The sequence below is a fragment of the Aquarana catesbeiana genome, linkage group LG09, assembly GCF_042186555.1.
Source record: "Aquarana catesbeiana isolate 2022-GZ linkage group LG09, ASM4218655v1, whole genome shotgun sequence".
In the NCBI taxonomy this organism is placed as follows: domain Eukaryota; kingdom Metazoa; phylum Chordata; class Amphibia; order Anura; family Ranidae; genus Aquarana; species Aquarana catesbeiana.
The window spans coordinates 108,644,986-108,666,920 of NC_133332.1; the positions used below are offsets into that span (position 1 = coordinate 108,644,986).

The 21,935-nt window shown below is 42.6% G+C and overlaps 1 protein-coding gene across 1 annotated transcript; it reads left to right on the forward strand.

Annotated features, from left to right (window-relative positions):
* The first annotated feature begins 5,988 nt into the window (after window positions 1-5,988).
* Window positions 5,989-7,278, forward strand: LOC141107234 (uncharacterized). Its single transcript, XM_073597951.1, has one exon. The coding sequence runs from the start codon at window positions 5,989-5,991 to the stop codon at window positions 7,276-7,278; it is 1,290 nt and encodes a 429-aa protein (XP_073454052.1).
* The last annotated feature ends 14,657 nt before the right edge of the window (window positions 7,279-21,935 follow it).

Sequence of the window (21,935 nt, forward strand, 5' to 3'; positions counted from 1 at the left end):
TATGGTTGTGATCTTTCCCCAGCCTGGACCGGCTCTGTGAGGTCAGCCAACAGCCAGCTGAGCTAGCCACTTCTGTCCCCACCACAGCCCAGTGTTTCAGTGAGTGGGGGGGGGGTAGAACAGAGAGCCAGAGACTGACAGCCACCAGCTCTCTTCTCAGGGAACACTGAGAACTGAGTGATCAGTTTGATTACTCAGTTCTCAGCCTGAGAGCTGGGGGGGGGGGGACAGATGCAGCATCCACCTACGTAATTGTAACGCTGGTAGATTTTCATCTACCGCTTATAGGTAAATTTAGTGGGTTATCTGTTTTATACATAGTCAGATTTAGCCTCTGTTCCAGTTTGGCTGTGTGGCATGTAGTTTCACACTGTGCCTGTGGGTGTCGTTGTCGCCATGGGTCAGTGTTGGAAAGGCAACGAGCTGAAGCGTATGGGTGCTCTTCTATCCCGGAGATAACTCGGTGGAGGTGGTCCTCTGAGTTGCATTCTGGGAGAGGGTATTTATGGGACAGACGCCATGTTTAAAGGTTCGTATCGTTCCACCTGCTGGCCCTCCTGGCCAACAGGTATGTGTTAGGAGTACTACCGCGTGGTCCTCCAATGCTGCAGCGTGTGGGTGGGCCCAGAAGCCTGTCTGGGGCCTACCACAGCGGCGAGGGAATGGTCCTGTGCTGTCTGTTCTACGGGAAGAAGCTGGACAACTGAGAAGATCCCATTGGAGGACCCGTCATTGAAGGATCATGCAGAGTGCTGGTCTGGAGAGGGGTCTGGTGACTCAGTTGGAGGACGCGTCCTAAAGTTAACCTACCGCATAGTACTGCCGGGTCGGCTTAAAGGTTCTAGTGCTGTGTGTGCTGTCCATCATAAACCTTTACATCCTGTGGCAGAGGATCGTACGGGTTTCTATTCCATTCAAGTCTGCGGCAGAGACTTTTGTTCGTGCTGCGTACCGGTTGCTAGGTTAGTGAGAGAAACCTATCCGGGCGGGCAAAGATTCAACTCTAAAAGGAGAGTACATTCAACCACAAGATTCCAATTCATAATACTACATTAAGAAAAGGTATTTGAACTTCCCTGCAACTCTTCTTCTACCTCTTTCCTGCTACTTCCTTCAGTTACCCTTTATTAAAGCATTGGAAAAGATACTCAAGTGTCTGGTGTCTACACTGTCTGGTATTAAACTCAATGGGACCCTAGACCTGTTTCTGGTGAAATTGAGGTAACAAAGGTGATGGTAACAACCCACTTTAAACCAGCAGCTCCACCGTGAGTTAGTGCTACATAAGTATAATTTAAAAAAAAAAAAATTCACAAACCCGACATCTCCTCTTTCCTGCTATCACACATGACAATTAGGCCTCATTCACATGGAGCATATACACCCATGCCCAGTGTGATGGCTGTGTACTGCATGGGGATACTTGGTGTTCTGTGCAGGCAGTCCAGTGAAAGTCAATTGGGACGCAGCAGCTGCATGGACATTTGAATGTCAAAATTTGACATGCAGACAGGAAGGGATGCATGTATCCGAACGCACAGTGTCCAAATTCAAATCTGTGCACCCACTTCTATAGGTGAAGCTCTCTGGTGGATGCAGATGCAGCAAAAAGTGGTTTAGCATACACGACCTGTCTTAGCGCCTGTCTGAATGAGCTCTTAGGGGAATTTATCAAAACTAGAGCAGACAGAATCTGGAGCAGCTGTGCATGGCAACCAATCAGCTCATAGCTTTCATTTTCAAAGCTGAAGATAGAAGCTGATCGGTTGTCATGCGCAGCTTTTCTTAGATTCTGACTGCACGAGTTAATAAATTTCCCTCACTGTGTTTTACATTTCTTACTCCTGACTACTGCATTCTAAGTACAGTACATGCTTTGTTAAAGTGGTTGTAAAGGCATAAGGTTTTTACCTACATGCATTTTATGCATGCTGGTAAGAAACCATCTGTGTGCAGCAGTCCCCCCCAGCCCCACCTAATACTTACCCAAGCCCCCTCCAGATCCAACGATGTCCACAAGAGCCTTGGCTCTCCAAGGACTCACACCCCTGATTGGCTTTAGGTAGCAGTGAAAGCCATTTGCTACCATTGTTGTCAATAACAGCCAGTAAGCCAATAAGGAGACATAGTGTATGGGAGTGTGCCTGCTTATATGCCCCTAAAGCAAGCTGCTTGCTGTGGGAGCACCCAGAAGGAGGGAGGGGCCAGGGGCACCAGCGATGGACCCGAGAAGAGGAGGATCCAGGCTGCTCTGTGGAAACCATTACACAGAGCAGGTAAATATAACATGTTTGTTATTTAAAAAACAAACTAAAAACAAGACTTTAATATCACTTTAAGGTTAGTTGTGTGTAGTAAAGGATATGAAATAGAATAGTTTTATTTTATTAAAATGAATGTACTGAGGTTTGTACTGTACTTTGTTACATACTCGCTTGTGGCACAGTCATTAAAGCATATGGCCATTTAAACCCCTCCCACTGTTGATGTAATCTGACCACACCCACAGTTTTGGTGTGGCGCCGCAATATTGGCATATAGCATTTTTCCGCGGTGGGGGGCATTACCGGCAATAGCCGCCAATTTGGCATGGCATGCCAAATTGCTTCAATGTGAACCAGGGCTTAAGGTGAATATTGCAGGAAAATCTGGGCTTGTTTTTTTAATCTTTAAATGAGATATTCAATTTTATCTGATTTGTTGCTGGAGTTCTGCTTTAAATTTAACTTCAATAAAGTTGTTTTGTTTAAGCTACTCTAATAGTTCTGTTTTTATTTAACAAAATCTAAGTTTCTTATCTTTAATCTGTTTTATCTTTATGTTGCTTTTTGGTGTGTCATTTTGGCAAGAGCTACCACCCTTTATCCTTCTGTGACCTGTTTTATAATCAGGACAACAGGAGAGGTGTGACTATACTACGCCTAAGTTCTAATGTGAAAATTAGCTATGATACATCAGTTATGAGCACAGATAATGTTTCAACTTGTCACCAACTGCTGCCGTACCACCAGCAGTGAATAAACCAAGTCACTGTACATCAAAAAATCTTAATGTTTTGATGTAAGTCTTCCTGATTTATCTGCATTAGTGATGTATTGTAGAGAATCCAACAACATATTCGGTTTTATTATCACTTATACTTGCCATGCCTTGCCAGACATTTACTACTGCATGATTTGTCAGTTGTTTGTGCTCATTCACTACCTATGAACTAGCTGCTGCTTTCAACTCATGACCATTTTGGGGAGTATGTGCAGTGAAACTGAGTAAAGAAATAAAACTGGGGGTGACATTTCACAGAGCTTCTACCCTTTTTTTTTCACTGCCAGTAAAACATATGTATGGTAAATTATTCCATACGTCCACTCGTCTGCTAGTGCAGTATGACTGGGTCTTCATTATTGCTGTTCCTGCTCAGTGTGTGCATATTTGCTAGTGGAAACATGTAGTGTACGTGGAAGTTTCTCCAACTCTGGATCGCTACACATAGGGGGTTATTTATGAAAGTCAAATCCACTTTGCACTACAATTGCAAACTACAAGTGTAAACTACAAGTGTAAAGTGCACTTGGAAGTGCAGTCGCTGTAAATCTGAGGGGTAGATCTGAAATGAGGGGAGCTATGCTAATGTTATTATCCAATTATGTGCAAGCTAAAATGCTGTTTTTTATTTTCCTTGCATGTCCCCCTTGGATCTACAGCGACTGCACTTCCAAGTGCACTTTCAGTGCAATTTCAAATGCACTTTGCACTTATAGTGCAAAGTGGATTTGCCTTTCGTAAATAACCCCCATAGAGTCAAACTGCTATCAAATAGGGGACAAGTATCACACTCTTCTAGTAGTTTACAGAAGTTACGTTTAACTATTCTGGACTGATTCTTGTACCAAAAACAGCCCCTCGTTACTTTACATTTTTTTTATACAGAAAGAAAAAATAGAAAAACAAAAAAGGAAAAATATATTAAGTGACAGTACACAAATGAAAGTCAAATACACAATAGCAAAGAACAAATTAAAATATAAAGAACACTAAGGGCTGGTTCACACTATCTACAGGGTGAAACACCACATTTTACCTTGCAGATAGTGTTGGTTCTGGACGATCTTGTTGCTGGTGCTGTCTGGCACTTTTAAAGCTCAGAGCACTGTTCACTTCTTTTTTTTACAGTATTTTTTAAATGTAAACTTGTGACATTTCATTTATTTCAATTAATATATCGTGCTACCCCCCCAAAGGGGTCACCATCCAGGTCCATCTAAGCTCTCAGCTCCCACACCGCTGAGACCTCTAGCTAGACTGTTCATGGGCTGCGTAAGGGCAGCAGCCCCTCAGCCTTTGAAGCCCTCCTGGGGTGAAGGAGAACCCAGCTCTTCATTACTTCAGACTATTTATCACCTTTCCAGCCCCCCTCTGGACACCAGGGACTGGCGTGAGCATGGTAAATATTCAGGTTGGTTATTTGCATCTCTTCCTGAAGCTTCTTCTAGAGGCAGGGGGAAGCAATCAAACTCTCAGCCTGTGAAACCCTGAACAGACCAGAATAAGTGATCACTGCTCCCTTTATTACAGATGTAGAAAAAAACTAAATGTACCTAGTATCCTACACTAGGAGGGTGCTTAACATAGAAACTCAGTCAAGAATGAAGCGGTGGGTGAGCTGAAGTGCAAAACAGAAAAATGCTGACATGTTGCAGATTTCTGCACCACATTACTGCTCCCACAATGGCTAAGTTTAAATGTAAACAGGGCACATAGAAAACATTTGTGTAGTTCAGAAAAATGCCCATCTGTGTAAAAGTGCGAATGAGCCCTTAATGAAATAAACAAAACTACTCTAAATAAACACCCCCCCCCCAAAAAAAAATACAAAAAAACAAGCTAAACTTAATAAAGTCAAAGAATAGAGTCAATTGGTTGCTTTATCAAACACATATTGCGCAACCAGCTACATTTCACAGGAATCAGTCCATTCATCTCTACTCTTTCAGTCTCTCTGCCCCAAAACATTTGCTTGTGTGGCTATAATGTACAACGTCATTCTTAAAGAGCACCTAAACTCAAAGAACAGGTCCACTTTAAAAATAAGGGTGTTGTTCTTTGCTTCTTTACCTATTGTTTAGTTTTTAACAAATTGTATTGTTATGAGGGAAGATGAGCAAAATCAATAGGAGAGAATTTTATGACTGATAAATATAGCCTGTTTCATCTTTTATAGTAGTATTTTCCATGGGTTTGCAGAACACATACAATCCTGGATTAGTATGAAATATTAGATTCTAACCATCTAATTATAGCTTGGCAGGTCTAATCTGTGGAATACCATAATTAGCTATTGCAAACTAACTCTTTTTAAAACAAAATTATGAATCATGTGTTTGGTAATCCCAGTGTCATTTATAATTACTTGTAAACCACACCATGGTGCTAAGTTATAGATCACCAGTTTATATGGGTATTTGTTAACACAACTGATTTATGTAATAAGGCACAAAGAGACTCCAAAAAAACGAAATATGCTTGCTCCAGTGTTTGGGTATTTTCTTTTATCCTTGGTCTAATATTACACATTTGACAGTAAATAGAATCTGATTGTACAGGTTCCTTTTAAAGAGGCAAAAAAAAAAATAAGTTAGTTATTTTTCTCTTCTGCAAAATTCTCATTGGCTTGTACATTTCCTCCACCTTATAAAATATTTTTTTTGTATTTAACAAAAAAGGACATAGTAGATTGTATTACATAAAAAAGATATAAACTAATAAACGAAAATGCTATGGTAGAGAATTCCAAAACAAGGCGATGTTCTAAAATGTTAGAATTGATTTGCTGGCTGACACAAGCACTTTGCTGCATTAACACCTCTGTGATGGATTCACTGTGACATTTAAGAAGATTAATTCTGTCTAAAAACTGATTGGTTGTGAGAGCTTCTTGATGACCCATTCACATTCCTTTGGATAACAAAGATCACATTTCAAATCTCAGCTATGCTGCCATCATCCAGGTCACTTGCGGACAGGATTTTAGCTCTGAGAATTTACCTGATCTCAGTCATTTTCAGTGGGTGCCCGGTTCTTGAGATAAATAGTGAATTCAGAAACATCACCTGTCCTAACCTGTGCCGGTGTACTGCTGATCATGACATATACTGTGAAAAAATGGGCATTGAAGACCTTCCACCAGATCTACCTCCATCTGCGGTATCTTTGAACTTGGCAGGAAACCAAATACGGATCCTTCATTTTGACGCTTTCAAGTTTGTCCCTTCCCTTCATATCCTGTGGCTGAGCCAGAACAACTTAACATTCCTATATCCTGGTGTTTTCATTGCACTCAACAGCTTAAAAGAGTTAAATCTTAGTAGGAACCAAAGGCTGACCTACCTTCATGCCCACACATTCCGAGGCCTCTCAAGCCTTCTGTCTTTGGATCTGTCTCACTGCAACATTTTTGAAATCCACCCATTGGTGTTCACCCACTTGCCATCTTTAGAGGTTCTCAACTTAGCATCCAATAAGATACATTATGTGCCACAAGCCTTGAGAAAACTGCACAATGTCACCAGGTTGTCCATGGAAAATAATTTCATAGAAGCCATAGGGAAGAATTCCTTCAAACATCAACAAGCCTTGCAAGCTCTTAATCTACGAAGGAACCAGATTTGGGCCATACAACATGAAGCCTTCAACCAGCTAAACAAACTGAGTGTGCTAAATTTAGGACATAACTCCCTATCTCATTTGCCTAATCAGCTTTTCAGTGGATTGGATCAGCTCAAGATTATGTACCTGGAAGCTAACAGGATTGACAAAATCAACTGCTCCTTTAACATGCTGGTTAACCTGAAAAAGTTGCATCTCAATAACAATCTAATAACACACATTACCCGCAATGCTTTTTCGGATCTAAAACAACTGCAGTTTCTACATTTAAATAAAAATAGCTTGACTTCTGTTCCCAGTTACTTGTTCTTGCATATGCCCCAACTGAAAAGTGTCTACCTTTCGTTTAACCCTTGGAGCTGTGACTGCAGTATGGCCTGGATTGCCACCTGGATGGTGGATTACAAAGGAATAGTTCAAGGTCTCAATTGTGTCTTTGCTTTGTCATATAAATCAACATCAGAAGTTTTCACAGGACACGGAGTTACCTGCCCCCAAGAAGAAATCACTGAGGATAAATGTGTGGAAAGCTTAAATGATTCTGCTTCCGCTTTAACTGATACATCATATATAATATTTAGCATACTAATATTCTTTATTGGTGGATTAAAGTAGACCTAAAAGCAAACTTTGTTTTGCTTTTTTCTCCTATTGGAAACCCTGTCAGGTTTTTTTTTTTTTTTTTGCCATCAGGTTACCATTGGGGAAATTTCCCTTCACTTCCTGTCTTATAGCCAAAACAGAAAGTGAGAGGAAATCCCTCCAAAGTGAGGGAATCCATGATTGTCACCAGGGTCTTCATAACTAGTGTCACCATTGAAAAATGTCCCTTCTATTCCTGTTCTGGTAACAACCTAAAATGTGTGATTTTTCTTTTTTTTCAGGCCAATTACATATAGTGCAATTACAGAAAAATACCTGTTGAGCCTACTAGAAAGTCAGTGTCCATGTAACAGCCTGTGCACTAAACTGAATTTTCAAACAATATTATCAGCCTTCCCAGAATGCCCCCCCCCTTCTTTGTTATGAAGATGAGAGAAGGAGGTATTCTGTAGTTCTAAAATATCTCTTGTCCTAGGGTGACAACCCTGCACCTTCAAATATACAGTGTACTGAGCTCTACTACCCTAGGACAGGAAATATGTTTTTGGTAGGATCACTAGCTGAAAACAAAGGAAGAAAGCCTGAAAAAAAGAAAATGACCACATATTAAGCTGGCCATACACTGTTTTTCAATCAACTTTTGCCAAAATTGCTGGTCAGAAAAATGTGTTAGAAGTTAAACAGCACTTGCATTCAATGCAAGCACTGTTTAATAGTCAGCAGGTGATATTCCTCTATCCTCACTGCTTAGCGTGATTGGGGGAAATCAATGGATATTTATTGTTTGCAGGGCTGAACAAGAGTAATTTGAAGCGTGTATAGGCAGCTTAAGGTCTGGTAAAGTGCAGTTAGCAGTATATTAAATGTTGGGTTTTGAATTTAGATATGCTTTAATTGTTTAACAAAATTTTTATGTAGTTACTAACTTACCAACTTGTAATATTAAAAATTGTTCCTAGTGGTGTGTAGAAATTAAATTCTGCAGTATGTAAAAGTGTTGGAATAGTTCATATGGATCAAATTCCGTGACTGCAATATTCAGTTTTCAGTCCACACAGGAATATAGAAGATTCAAAGTAAAACATTTTTTTCACTAAATATGTTGGGTTGGGAATACCATTTAGAGTGAGTGACAAATGGTGGGCATTATATAGCTACTCGTTGACTGCTCAAACCTGAAATCACAGAGTCTGGCAGAGGGAATTCTTCCAGCACCAACAACATTGCAGCTCTGAGATGTCTATTAACCAAATATAGAAAGCTGCAAAGGAAATGTATGCTTGAAGATGTGAAAAGGTGCATCACAATAAACCATGTCCTTTTAGGAACACCTATCTACCACCATACCCACCAATCGTTGTACAGCCCACAGAAATATGTCCCTACCATGAAAGGGCCTTCTGATTGTGTTTGACCCCCTCCCCAACTACCAGGCCAAAATCTCCTAGGTCTTCCCTTCCGCTTTTCACTACCAGATTTGCTCTAGTTGTTAACATCACCTCTCTTTGTGTTGTATTACTGACTGGCAACAACTAACTATATTCAATTTCACACTTCATTCTGTGCAGGGGTACAGTTGATTCACATTTCAGTCTTTCAGTCATATTCATCTTGGCTGCACGAGCACCAGATACATGTTTGAGAGTCTAGTTTAATTTTAATTAGTGATAAGAGTGAAAAGGATAGCCTATGTGTTTCCAGGGCTTAACTAATTCCCCTTTACAAGGGTTCACAAATTACATATAAAACAATCATCAGAACTGTGAATTCAGTAAAGTCAATGCATTATATATTTCTGATACAGTGTAAAATATGGATTATAAAAGGTTTACTATAAGAAGCATTAATAAGTGGTTTATATAAATATAACAGGACTATATAAATATAATAATATACTGTGTGTATATATATATATATATATATATATATATATATATATATATAATATTGAGACCGCAATTAAATGCTTTAGTGAGTGTATTCTGCATCTGTATATTGGTTGAGACAGGAATACAGATGGCAGCAGACCTTGGTGATACACACCTTGTGTAAGAACTGACAAATCTTTTCTGCCCTTCGCTCTCTATTAGTATCCTATTTTTACATGGCCATCTTTACAGTATGCTATTTATGGATTCTTTTTAATTTGATTTTAGGGATTCTAGACATACAGATAGAACATTTTGAATGTTGGGTTACAGATTATGAATAATGTTGGGAACATTAGGTAGGCCCTATCATTGTCATGTGAAAATGACTAAAGATGTCTTCTGGTGGTCCCTCTAAAACACAAAGTTTCAGCACATCTTGTACAAACAGGCAGGCAACCATTGCATGCAATGTTATGTTTAGTAGTTAAACCTGGTTTTAATTAAATGTTCTAATTCAGTAATTCTAATTTTAGGTTCTTTTTGGTTTACATGAAAAAAAGTGAGATAATCTAATTAGATATTAAAGACACAAGTCTAATCCTGAAATCCTGAAGGCGGTGCTTGGTTTTTGGGGTCCTGTATGCGGCTAGGCTCCCAAAAAGTCTTAGCCATGAGGTATCCCCATTCTCAGGAGAAGCAGCAAAATGTATTTTGGGGTGTAATTCAACATATATGCCATGTTTGAACAATATATCATTTAGTGACAACTTTGTGCAAAAAAAAGTGTAATTTTTCCCGAAACTTGTGGCAAAATATAAAATATTCCATGGACTGAACATGCTTTTCAGCAAATAACTTGGGGTGTCTACTTTCCAAAAAGGGGTCATTTGGGGGGAGGTGTTGAACTGTCCTGGCATTTTATACACAACATTTAGAAGCTTATGTCACACATCACCCAGGCTTCTAACCACTTGAAGACAAAGCCCTTTCTGACACTTTTTGTTTACATGAAAAAATATTATTTTTTTACAAGAAAATTGCTTTGAACTCCCAAACATTATATACTTTTTTAAAAGCAAAGGCCCTACAGACTAAAATGGTGGGTGTTGCAATTTTTTTTCACATAGTATTTGCGCAGTGATTTTTAAAACGCAATTTTTTTGAAAAAACACACTTTTTTAAATTTTATTGCACTAAAACACACTATATTGCCCAAGTGTTTGATGAAATAAAAAAAGATGATCTTATGTCAAGTACATGAATACCAAACACGACATGCTTTGAAATTGCACACAAACGTGCAGCAGCTACAAACTACATACATTTTTAAAAGCCTTTAAAAGCCTTTACAGGTTTCCATTTTAGATTTACAGAGGAGGTCTACTGCTAAAGTTACTGCCCTCGATCTGACCTTCGCGGTGATACCTCACATGCATGGTGCAATTGCTGTTTACATATGACACCAGACCGACGCTTGCGTTCCCCTTTGAGCGTGTGCACGGAGGGACAGGGGTGCTTTTTTTTTTTTTAATTATTTATTTTGCTTTTTTATTATATTTTTAAACTTTTCCTTTCATTTAAAAAAAAAATAATTTCTATTGTTCTTTGGGGGGCTCGTTGGGTAGGGGTACCAGGGAGGACATACGGAAAATGCCTCTCATGCAGCTGGCTTACTGCATTTGGATTGGGAAGTTGAGCCACAGTACCGTCTGGAAACAGAAGGGCTGTGATGATCTCTTCCTGGAATTTAAGGAAGGATCTAGTTCGTCCTGAAGCTTTGTATAGCACATAAGCATTCAGCAGAGCCAATTGAAATAAGAATACAGACACTTTTTTGTACCAGTGTCAGGCCTTACGGGCAACTAGGTACGGCGCCAACAACTGGTCGTTGAGGGCCACCCCTCCCATATTAAGGTTATATTTGTAGACACAGAGGGGTTTCTTAACAACACTAGTTGCTGCAGAAATTTGGACCATCGTGTCTGCGTGATGGGAGGACAGAACGAAAACATTCCGATTATCCCTCCACTTCACAGCGAACAAATTATTACACTTCAAGCTAAGCCCCCATGATTAGATCGCACGGCACCAATTCCATGATCAAACAAGTGACTAAAAAGTGGCACGTTCGTGTAATAATTGTCCACATACAAGTGGTATCCCTTTCCGAATAAGGGTGACACCAAGTCCCACACAATCTTACCAGCGCTCCCTATGTAATCTGGGCAGTTCTCCGGCTCTACGTGACGATCTCTTCCCTCGTAAACCATAAAATTATATTTCTTTATCGTACATCATGGGACACAGAGCCTTAAGTAATAACTTAATGGGTTATAGGCCACCTTCAGGTGTTGGACACCGGTATACCCAATCCAGGAAGTTCACTCCCTATATAACCCCTCCTCCTTCCAGGAGCACATCAGTTTTTTCACCAGTGTCTAAGGTGTTGGTCACGAGTGAAGATGTGTTCTGAGGAGCTACAGGAGGGATCCATGCTGGATTTAAATAGCCTCCATAGCCAGATCCATCCAAAGTGCCACTGAGGCCAAAGTGGATGGTACTTGGGCCTGGTTTCCAAAGCACGAGGTTTTGCCTGTAATGCCTCTCTTTGTAGGGCTGGAACCCAGGACCCAGGGCTTAGGTCATGCTACATTACCTAAAGCTTTCCTGGTGCGGTGCTTTTACAGGTCCAAGGGAGTGGAACCCCGCTATCAAGGGACCCGGTCCTTGAAGGTTTGCTAAACGTAGCCCGCCATGATTGGTGAAGGTTGGATTGTCTGTTAATTCAGCAAATCCTGCGGCGGAGATAAGGTAAGGGAAGAAACTTAGGAACTAAAAAGTCCACCTATGCTTTCTTCTTTAAGGGAAAAAATGTCATGCCTTAATTCTCCACTAGAGGGAGTTTATGCACATACCTTAATCTGTTGTCTTCACTGTAAAGCTCAGGTGTGGCTGCAGCAGCGCGTGCAGGGGGATTTTTTCTCAGGTAAAGAAATCTGCCAAATGCTTTCTTTTCTCCCCCCTGAAGGGACCGGAGGGTTAGGGGAACATCAGCGGGGGGTGCGGAGGTCCCGGTGTTACTGTTACTTCTAATATTACTGTTACTGTTGTTTTTCTTTGCCCACTGCTGACAGGGCTCTGCCCCCCCCCCCCCCCCCGTGTTGGGTGGAGACCCAAAACCCGCCACGCACAAGCACAGGGAAATTTTTTAAAAATTAAACAGGGAGGAGGGTTTACGGAGGGGGCGGGGCCTAAGCGCAGCGCTGTGCAATGTCCATGAGGACGCATGGCAAGCAATGTTAATAAAAACACAGCTGAGACAGTCTCTCCTCGGGTGACGAGGAGGAAGAAAGCAGTCTGCACACAGGGACACAGGAGCTGTGGGACACGTGAGGGTGCAACTGGCATTCCTGATACAGGAAGGACTTTTTTCCCAGCACTAGACTGAACTGAATAGAGGCTTTACTGTCATGACTATGTTCAGCGCTTAAGTGCAATTGAATAGTGCCTCTGTTTTTGTGCTTAGGACTATGCCTGCCAAAAAAGACACGACAAAGACCAAAAAGGTACCAAAGGTTTCACCCCCAGGCGCTTGGATCTCGAGTCGCATTTCCACTCTGTCATCCTCGCCTGAATTACCAATTATGGCAAGCCAGTGTGAGCCATTGGAACAAGTTGATGGTGCAACTGCTTCTCACATCTCAGCCCCTGTATACAGGTACGTGACTGAAGATGTCCTTTCCTCCACCCTGCAGGGTCTGGAATTAAGATTAGTGGCTTTAATTGCATCCTCCATTCAAATGGATAGGAAGCGTGCTAGATCCCCCTTCCCCACTTCAGACCCTTTGCAAGGGGAACAGTGGGCACAGGATGAGGTGTTACCCTCAGGCGATCAGGAGGAAAAACAAACTGATGATTCCTCTGCGGAGGACACAACGGTAAATTAACCTTTGTCAACCTCACAATTTGAGAAATTGCTGATACATTATCTTACGGAGATGGTTCGTTCTACTTTCATGCTACCCCTAACAGAGTCTCCTGAAAGCTCGGTTTCTTCCTTGGGTTCCTTAAAAAGGTCTCAGCCTTTGCATGCGTTTCTGTCCATGCATTACTAGAACAGCTTAGTTTTGCTGAATGGGATCACCCGGATAAGCATTTTCTCCCTCCAAAGAGATTCTCAGTTCTCTATCCCCTGGAGGAGAAATTCACCAAAAAATGGAAAGTACCAGTAGTTGACGCTGCGATTTCCAGTGTGAATAAAAGTGTAATGCCCCGTACACACGGTCGGACTTTGTTCGGACATTTCGACAACAAAATCCTAGGATTTTTTCCGACGGATGTTGGCTCAAACTTGTCTTGCATACACACGGTCACACAAAGTTGTCAGAAAATCTGATCGTTCTATACGCGGTGACGTAAAACACGTACGTCGGTACTATAAACGGGGCAGTGGCCAATAGCTTTCATCTCTTTATTTATTCTGAGCATGCGTGGCACTTTGTCCGTCGGATTTGTGTACACACGATAGGAATTTCCGACAACGGATTTTGTTGTCGGAAAATGTTATCTCCTGCTCTCCAACTTTGTGTGTCGGAAAATCCGATGGAAAATGTCCGATGGAGCCCACACACGGTCGGAATTTCCGACAACACGCTCCGATCGGACATTTTCCATCGGAAAATCCGACCGTGTGTACGGGGCATAACTTGTCCAGTAGACAATGCACAAATGCTTAAGGATCCAACAGATAAAAGGAATCCCTGTTAAAATCTACTTTTTCCTTGGCAGGTGCCGTTACTCAGCCTGCAGTCGCTGCAATAGGCTCCTGTCAATCCCTAAAGGACCAATTTAGACAGGCCCTTAAAGAGGTTCCTGCACAACAAGCCCAGGAATTGGCTGAACTACCAAAAGCATTATGCTTTGCTATAGATGCCCTTAAAGATTCTATTCATCAGGCATCCCACCTTAATGCAAGGAAGCCAGCTTCCAGAATTATATTTTATAGGGTCTGGTTGGATTATGTTTCCTGGTGTGAATCCAAGGGTTGGCACCCTCTGAGATATATCATAGGCAGAAATCTTGCCTTTCTACAATTAGGGGTAGAAATGAAATTGGCCTTGAGTACTATTAAAGGCCAAGTCTCAGCTTTATTGGTCTTCAAAGACTGCTTGCTACACATTCTTTAGTCTGGGGTTTTATGCAAGGGGTGATGCGGATTAATCCGCCATTCAAACCTCCCCTGAACCCTTGGGAGTTGAACTTAGTTTTGTCTGTGTTACAAAAACAGCCATTTGAACCAATAGAACATATTCCCTTAGTCCTTCTGACTAGGAAGTTGGTATTTTTGGTTGCTATATTCTCAGCAAGGAGGGTTTCAAAATTGGCTGCTCTTTCTTGTAAAGAGCCATATTTGATTATTCATGAGGACAGAGTGGATAAGTGACCCTCATCCAGACTTTTTACCAAAAGTGGTTTCAGGTTTTCACCTGCCATCGTTTTTCCCAAAACCATGTTCCAGGGAAGAAAAGTCACTACATTGTCTTGATGTGGTGAGAGCAGTGAAAATCTATTTAAAGACAACTGCTCAGATTCGTGAGACTGATGTCTTATTTATTCTGCCAGAAGGTCCTAAGAAAGGACAAGCAGCGTCGAAATCCACTGTCGCTAAGTGGATTCGGCAAGTTATAATTCAAACTTATAATTTAAGGGGTAAGATTCTGTTTTCAAGTTAGAGCACACTCTACCAGGGCGGTTAGTGCTTCTTGGGCAGTGCGTCACCAGGCCTCCATGGCTCAGATCTGTAAGGCCGTAACTTGGTCTTCAGTGCATACATTCACAAAATTTTATCAGGTGGATGTAAGGAGGTATGAGGATATCGCCTTCGGGCGCAGTGTGCTGCAGGCAGCAGTATAGGTCTTCAAGTCTGGGGGAAGGTGGCCTATAACCCATTAAGTTATTACTTAAGGCTCTGTGTCCCATGATGTACTCCAAGAAAAGGATTTTACTGGTAAGCTGTTATAAAAATCCTATTGTATAGCCTGTGGCCCTGTCACAGAGCTTATACATCTTGACCCCATATCTGGCACGCTTGCTGGGAGATACTGTTTGAAAGACAAGCTACCAGAAAACTTAATCAGGGACTAATCAATTCAGACAACTTGATCGGGAGTAAACAAGGCTGCAAACTGTTGGTTGAAGTGGTTTACAAGTGGCCGAATTTTGTACAGCCAATCGTATGCAGGGTCACCCCGAGGATGACAGAGTTCATTGTCATTTAAGTGCATGAAGCGCAAGATCTGCTTGTATCGTGCCCTGGCCATGGAGGCAGAGAACACAGGCATATGGTGAATTGGGTCAGTGGACCAATATGACCGCGACTCACTCTTTTTAGTAATGCCCATGAGGAGGGATAGGCACAGAAAGGTCTTAAATTGGGAAACCGTAATAGGTTTCCATTTTCTGGCAAGGGTCAAATGGGGATTAGCGGTGATGAATTGACCAACATACAAATTGCTTTGGTCCACAATAGATCTATAGAGATCTTCCGTGAAAAACAGCGATTGAAAATCAAGTGGCGTAAAATCAACTGTTTCCACCTGAATTCCGGGTTGGGCAGTGAATGGGGGAAGTACGGGTGCTGCAGAAGTGGAGGGCTCCCAATTAGGATTGGCAAATGCAGCAGGGAGGGCACTATGGGCTTGACGGGCCTGTGTTTGTCTTCTTCTTGGTGGCTGCGGGACATTATTTGTGCTAGCCACCTCACCAGTTTGAACTGCACTTAAGGGACTCGCCACATCACCACGTGATACTGCAGTGCTGGTTTGACTACGACCAGGGTGTTCTAGGCCGCTGGTGCTTGCCAGTTCACCAGAAGGATGAGCAGCACTAGTACTGGCTCTCTGCTCCATACCAGAGTCCTGCGGTTCTTGCACCTCAACAACAGCAGAAGAACGGGGTCGGGTACGCCTGACCTTGGCAGGGACCACAATTCCACCGTCAGAGCTATCTGTCAGGGTGCCGCTGTCTACAGGATCATATTCTGAGCCTGAATATGACAGATGAGTGACTTCCTCTTCACTATCTGTCATGCTCAGAAACATGTAGGCCTCTTCACTAGTGTACCTTTGATTTGAAATTTTGGTCTCTAAATTTACTGGTACACTAGTGAGACTCACAGGAAAAACAGCTCCTGACTGTCAGCGACTGATTCAAATGCTACCAAAAAAACTGTTAGCCTTTGCAGGGATCAGGCCTGACTCTGCAAACGCTGCAGGTATGTGTGTTGTGTTTTTGTAAGTGACAGTAATCGATTGATACTGCACTTGGGTTGGCTGGGCTGGGCTGGGTGGAGAGGCTAAACGCAGGTGCTAGCAGGTATCTGGGCTGATTCCGCTAACGCTGCATTTTTGGAACCCTAAACTATTGGGGATGCTAATATAGTTCTGATCAGATCAAAGATATGGATCCGTTCAGACACTATACTACTAAGGGAGGTGTATGGTGTGTGCGTGGGTGTTAGCGCTACTGGCACCAATCTGACGCTGCCTTGGGCGACGCAGACCCTGACTGATGCTAAACTGATATCACCTGCCGGGTGATCAGGGGGTTAAACCTTTATTGGGTAATATACGGCGGGTGCCCTGATGCTATAAAAAACAAACTAACTAACTAGCGTCACCTGTAACACGAAAACAGTGATCACTGATGACCAGGAGTAAAAGGGTTAACTAGGGGGCAATCAGGAAGTTAAAACCTTTATTAGGTAATATATGGGGGTACCTGAAGCTATAAAAACCTGACGGTGAAACTAATCAACTAACTGGCTAACTAGTGTCACCCGTGATACAAAATACGGCGATCAGAAAAAAGATTGATTAGTGACACTGGCGACGTGGGGTGAAAGGGTTAACTGGGGGGCAATCAAGGGGTTAAACCTTTATTGCAGGGTTTTAGGGGGTACTCTAGACCTATTGGGGCCTACTACTAACTGCCCTTACACTTATTTCAGTCACAAATGACACCAATGCAGTGATCAGTGAAAAATCTGAAAACTACATTTGGTGACACAGTGACAGGGAGTGAAGGGGTTAACTGGCGGGGGGGGGCGATCGGAGGGTGGCAAGTGTACCTGTGTGTACTGGTGTTAGTGTTGTGTTGTGCAACTCACGGTTAGATGTTATCTCACCTCTCACTGGAATCGAAAAGACTCCACGAGGAGAGATAACATCACTTCCTCCTGTCTGTGTTTACACTTACACAGACAGGGGAAGGTTTCCATTCGTTAGGACTGATCAGCAGGTCCAGACCATAAAGTATTGGTCTGGCCCTGAGGACTGATCGGTCCTCTAACGAATCCAACCACCGCGGGCATTGGGGGGGGGGGGGGCGCGATCGCGCTCACGGGGGGGAGGGACATACAGATACGACCATTTGCCCACCCGTGTCATTCTGCAGACGTAAATTGGCGTGCCGCGGTCGGCAACTGGTTAATATATGCGTTAATTCAAAATGAAGTCTCCCATTGCTTTACTACAACAGAAGGAAAAGGTCATCATTTACATACTGGTATAGCAAAAAGTAAGATTGACATGTAACTAAAAAAATAATCATTACCTGTTAATATGAAAATATGCTAAATGTAAATATGAACTTGCATGATGCTTTGCAGTACGGATTTTAAAAAATTCTGGACAAAGTAGGAGGTGCAAAAAAGAACCATCTGAGTTCCTGGAAGTTCTTATGCAAATACCAACTATTTGAATGGTGACATCTGCATAGATTTTGTCCCCCCCCCCCCCCTTCCACCTTTCCCAGACACAAACACACTCACATATAACAGTACACTAGTCGTGTACTCTAAACAATGCATTTTATAATGGGTGAAGACACGTGCCTACTCTCCAATAAGGGCATTCTGAGGGTCATCAGCAAGGATATTGTGTTAGGAATGTGGATGGAAAGCTCCAAGTTGGGAAGCACCCTCAGCATCCTTCCACTATATTTACAATAATATTTTACGGTTAGACACATCATTAACAGGGTCTTTCCCTTCTCCATCGATAGTGAACAGTGCTCCTGTGAACTCAAGCTCTGTGATGATGCACTCCTGGGGGTATGTCCATGACAGCTGGGGCTCACAGGAAGTGGGTTGAATGACACTGGATACAGTATCATTCAATCTAAAAGAGGATCCATGACCAGCAAGCAGAGGAGAATGCAGAGGGTAGGGTTGTAAGTAATGCTTTGAAACATTTTTTTTTTAAACAGGAAGAGGGGTGAAAGGATTTAAAAAAAAAGTATAGATGGGCTTTAAAATGACCAACATCCACTTCCTGAATGATTCTAATATTTTTCCTTTTTTTTCTTTGTGCACATCTAGTTATTATTCTAGCTGCACTCAATAGTTATTGGCATTCATTATTTCCCATTGGTCTTAAATCTAGCCTGAGAACATACAGACTAATATTTTCTGGTTCAAGCAATGTTGTCTTTCTGCAGCCTAACACTGGAGTATGAGAGGGAGGTTGTACATTACATAATCATGTGACAAGACATTGACACCCTCCAAGTATCACAAGTGAGGGCAACATCTGATTCTGGCTGAAGAGTAAGGTAAGCTTTCTGACTAGTGCAGTTGCAATATTGCAATGCTGTTTAATTTCCTTTGTCAAATGGAGTTGTACTTCAAGGTTGCACATAGAGCGTCTTTTATTTTTATTTTTTACAATAATATTTTTTTTATTCTTTATTGTTTTTTTTTTTGTTTTTTTTAATCAGCCCTTTTGGGGGGCTTTGGTGAGATATCAGGGGTCTTAACAGACCTCTGATATCTCCCCCTTGAGACAGAGAAAGAGACAGAGGATAGAGATTCCCCAGTCCCTTTCTCTGCAACCTCAGCTGCACTGAGAATGAATGGAGAGAAGACAGCAGCTTCTCTCCATTCATAAACTGACACATCGTAATCACAGGAGATTACAATGTTTCAGTTATTGTGAATGGACAGAGTCAGCTGACTCTATCCATACACAAAGGAAGGAGGAGGGGGACTGAGGAACGGAGGGGGAGAACGGAGGGAGACAGATAAGGAGAGCAGAACGGAGGGGACAGATAAGGAGAGCAGAACGGAGGGGACAGATAAGGAGAGCAGAACGGAGGGGACAGATAAGGAGAGCAGAACGGAGGGGGACAGCGGAGAGGCACAGAGGAACGGAGGGAGCACGGAGGAGGATGCAGTGACAGTCAGCTGTGAGATCACCGCTGTATGTCACTAAAGCTGGTGAAAGCCGCTGGGGGAGAATCTTGTAACTCCCCCACGCGCCGATCACAGCTGACTTCTAGGTATCGGGGAAGCATCGGGAGCATTTGCCCGAGTACAAGTACTTGGGTAAATGCTCGGTATCGGTGCCGATACCGATACTAGTATCGGTATCGGGACAACCCTAGTATTCGTCCATTAATGCATAGGGCATTAACTATGAGTACCACTCGGTACAATGTGCAGCCCTGTCCATCTGCAACCTCCCATAGACTTTGACAGGCCGCAGGCTTTCGAGGCTGGACGCTGTACCTGTGCCCCCTAGGCACACTAGAAAACCAGGATGGGTTGCACAGATGTTAGATGCCCTGTGTGCCCGGAGGCTCTCCTGGCCAGGATTGAGGATGACTTACCTCCTGACATTACCCCAGGGTGGATTCATGGCCACAGTGGAGATTGTCACACAACAATGAAGGGCACAAGTAACGTTACTTTCCTTACAGTTTTATCGCTGCAGCTCACAGTACCTAGTGTAACTGGGGAGTGCCATGAGTACCTAGAGTAACTGGGGAGTACTGGGAGTACCTAGAGTAACTGAGAGTACCTAAAGAAAGTTTAAATGTTTCCGCACAAAGGAATAAGTACTATCAGAAAGATACCTGGTTTAAGAGAACTGCTGCCTCTACTAATTACTACCACTAAGTGGAGTACATAAATGAGAAGAAAGTGAAGTAGATATGGCGCTGTTCTATTGTGTTTGTGCACCTGATCACTGATGAACATAAATATAACAAAAATATACAATAAACAACAAAAATATAACATAAATATACAAAACAAATGTGTTGAACATGTATTAATGCATTTGACATGCGTTATATATAACTGCTACAACATATCAATTGTATACGTGCAGAAAATAATAATCAAGTTAGTGACCTTAATAAAATGAACAAACTTGAAACTCAAAAAAGGGGACTGGTTCCGTCCCATATACATGCATTTAAAAAATATATAGTCCCACTTAGTGAATATTCAAAAAAAGTGCTTCTTTGCTGGTGAACAATTAGTGTTGATAATTTCCACTTTCCAAGGGTGACCACAGCATAAGTGTCTTATCCATGCTCTTATTGTGGCTGCACTCACCGGAATTCCACCATCCCCCCCCCCCCCCTTGGGGTATGGAGCATTCACAGTATCTGCCACTGTGTAGCACTTTAAAGGCTGGATGATCCCCGATGTAATGGCAGTTCTCAACTCTTGTGTCATATACCATATAGAGCATAGGGGAGAAAGGAATCCCAATAGTGAGTGTAATACTGTTTCAACTGTAACATGTATGGCAGAACATATATGGCATTACTTTTTCAGGCACAGATCAGCCCAAGAACTGAACTGGTTCATGTGAGGATGAAGAAAGTGGGAGAGGGGGTCTCAATCCCTCCTCTTGAGAGACACACCACATCACTAGTTTCACATTGTTTTTCACACATGCAAGATTGGTGCGGATTGTTATTAGACCATCTATCCTCCTCTGGGATTGCATTGTGATGACCTGACAACTAGCTGACCCTCTGATTTGGTTTGGGTTTCTTGCCTCAGCTTCAGGCCGGGAATGTGATGGGGACCCCCTCTCCCACTTTCTTCATCCTTGCATGAACCAGTTCAGTTCTTGGGCTTATCTGTGCCTGAAAAAGTAATGCCATATATGTTACAGTTGAAACAGTATTACACTATTGGGATTCCTTTCTCCTCTATGCTCTATATGGTATATGACACAAGAGTGGAGAACTGCCATTACATTGGGGATCATCCAGCCTTTAAAGTGCTACACAGTGGTAGATACTGTGAATGCTCCATACCCCGAAGGGGGGGAGGGGGGGATTCCAGTGAGTACAGCCACAATAAGAGCACGGATAAGACACTTATGCCCAGATGTGAGTTGGGATACAGGGGTGCAGGCACAAGAGTAGAATAGTTGGGCGACAGTTAGGCGGGGTAAAGGTATAAACGTTAGGGAGGCCAGTTCTGAGCAAGCACATCCCAATAAATATGCCCTGTTGCATGATGTTGGGCAGACCATTTAAGGAGTGGCATTACTGGTGCAGAGCATCTCCCCTAGCTGCCAGGGCAACACCTCCTCCAGTGAGGATGGGGACAAGGCTAAGGGTAAGGAAAGACAGAAAATACTTCCATTGTAGAGTCAAAGATGCATTAGGGTTGGTTGCACCTGGTGGACTTGTTTGTGCATTGATTTTCTTAACCACTTCCAGCCCGCCGTATTGTAAAATGACAGCGGGGCGGTGCGGCTCTTGTTCTGGACCTGCGTCATATGACGGCGGCCCATTTATTGGAGCATGCGCGTGATCAGGAGCGCGGCGATGTCAGTGGCTGCATGTCCCCAGGACACAGCTCATCATCGACAGTGGTAAACAGCCAATGACCGCGGCTGTTTACTATGTGATCGGACTTGATCCATTCACAGCCGATCACAAATGTAAATGCAGAGCGATAACTCATTTCCAGTGTGAGGAGAGAAGAGC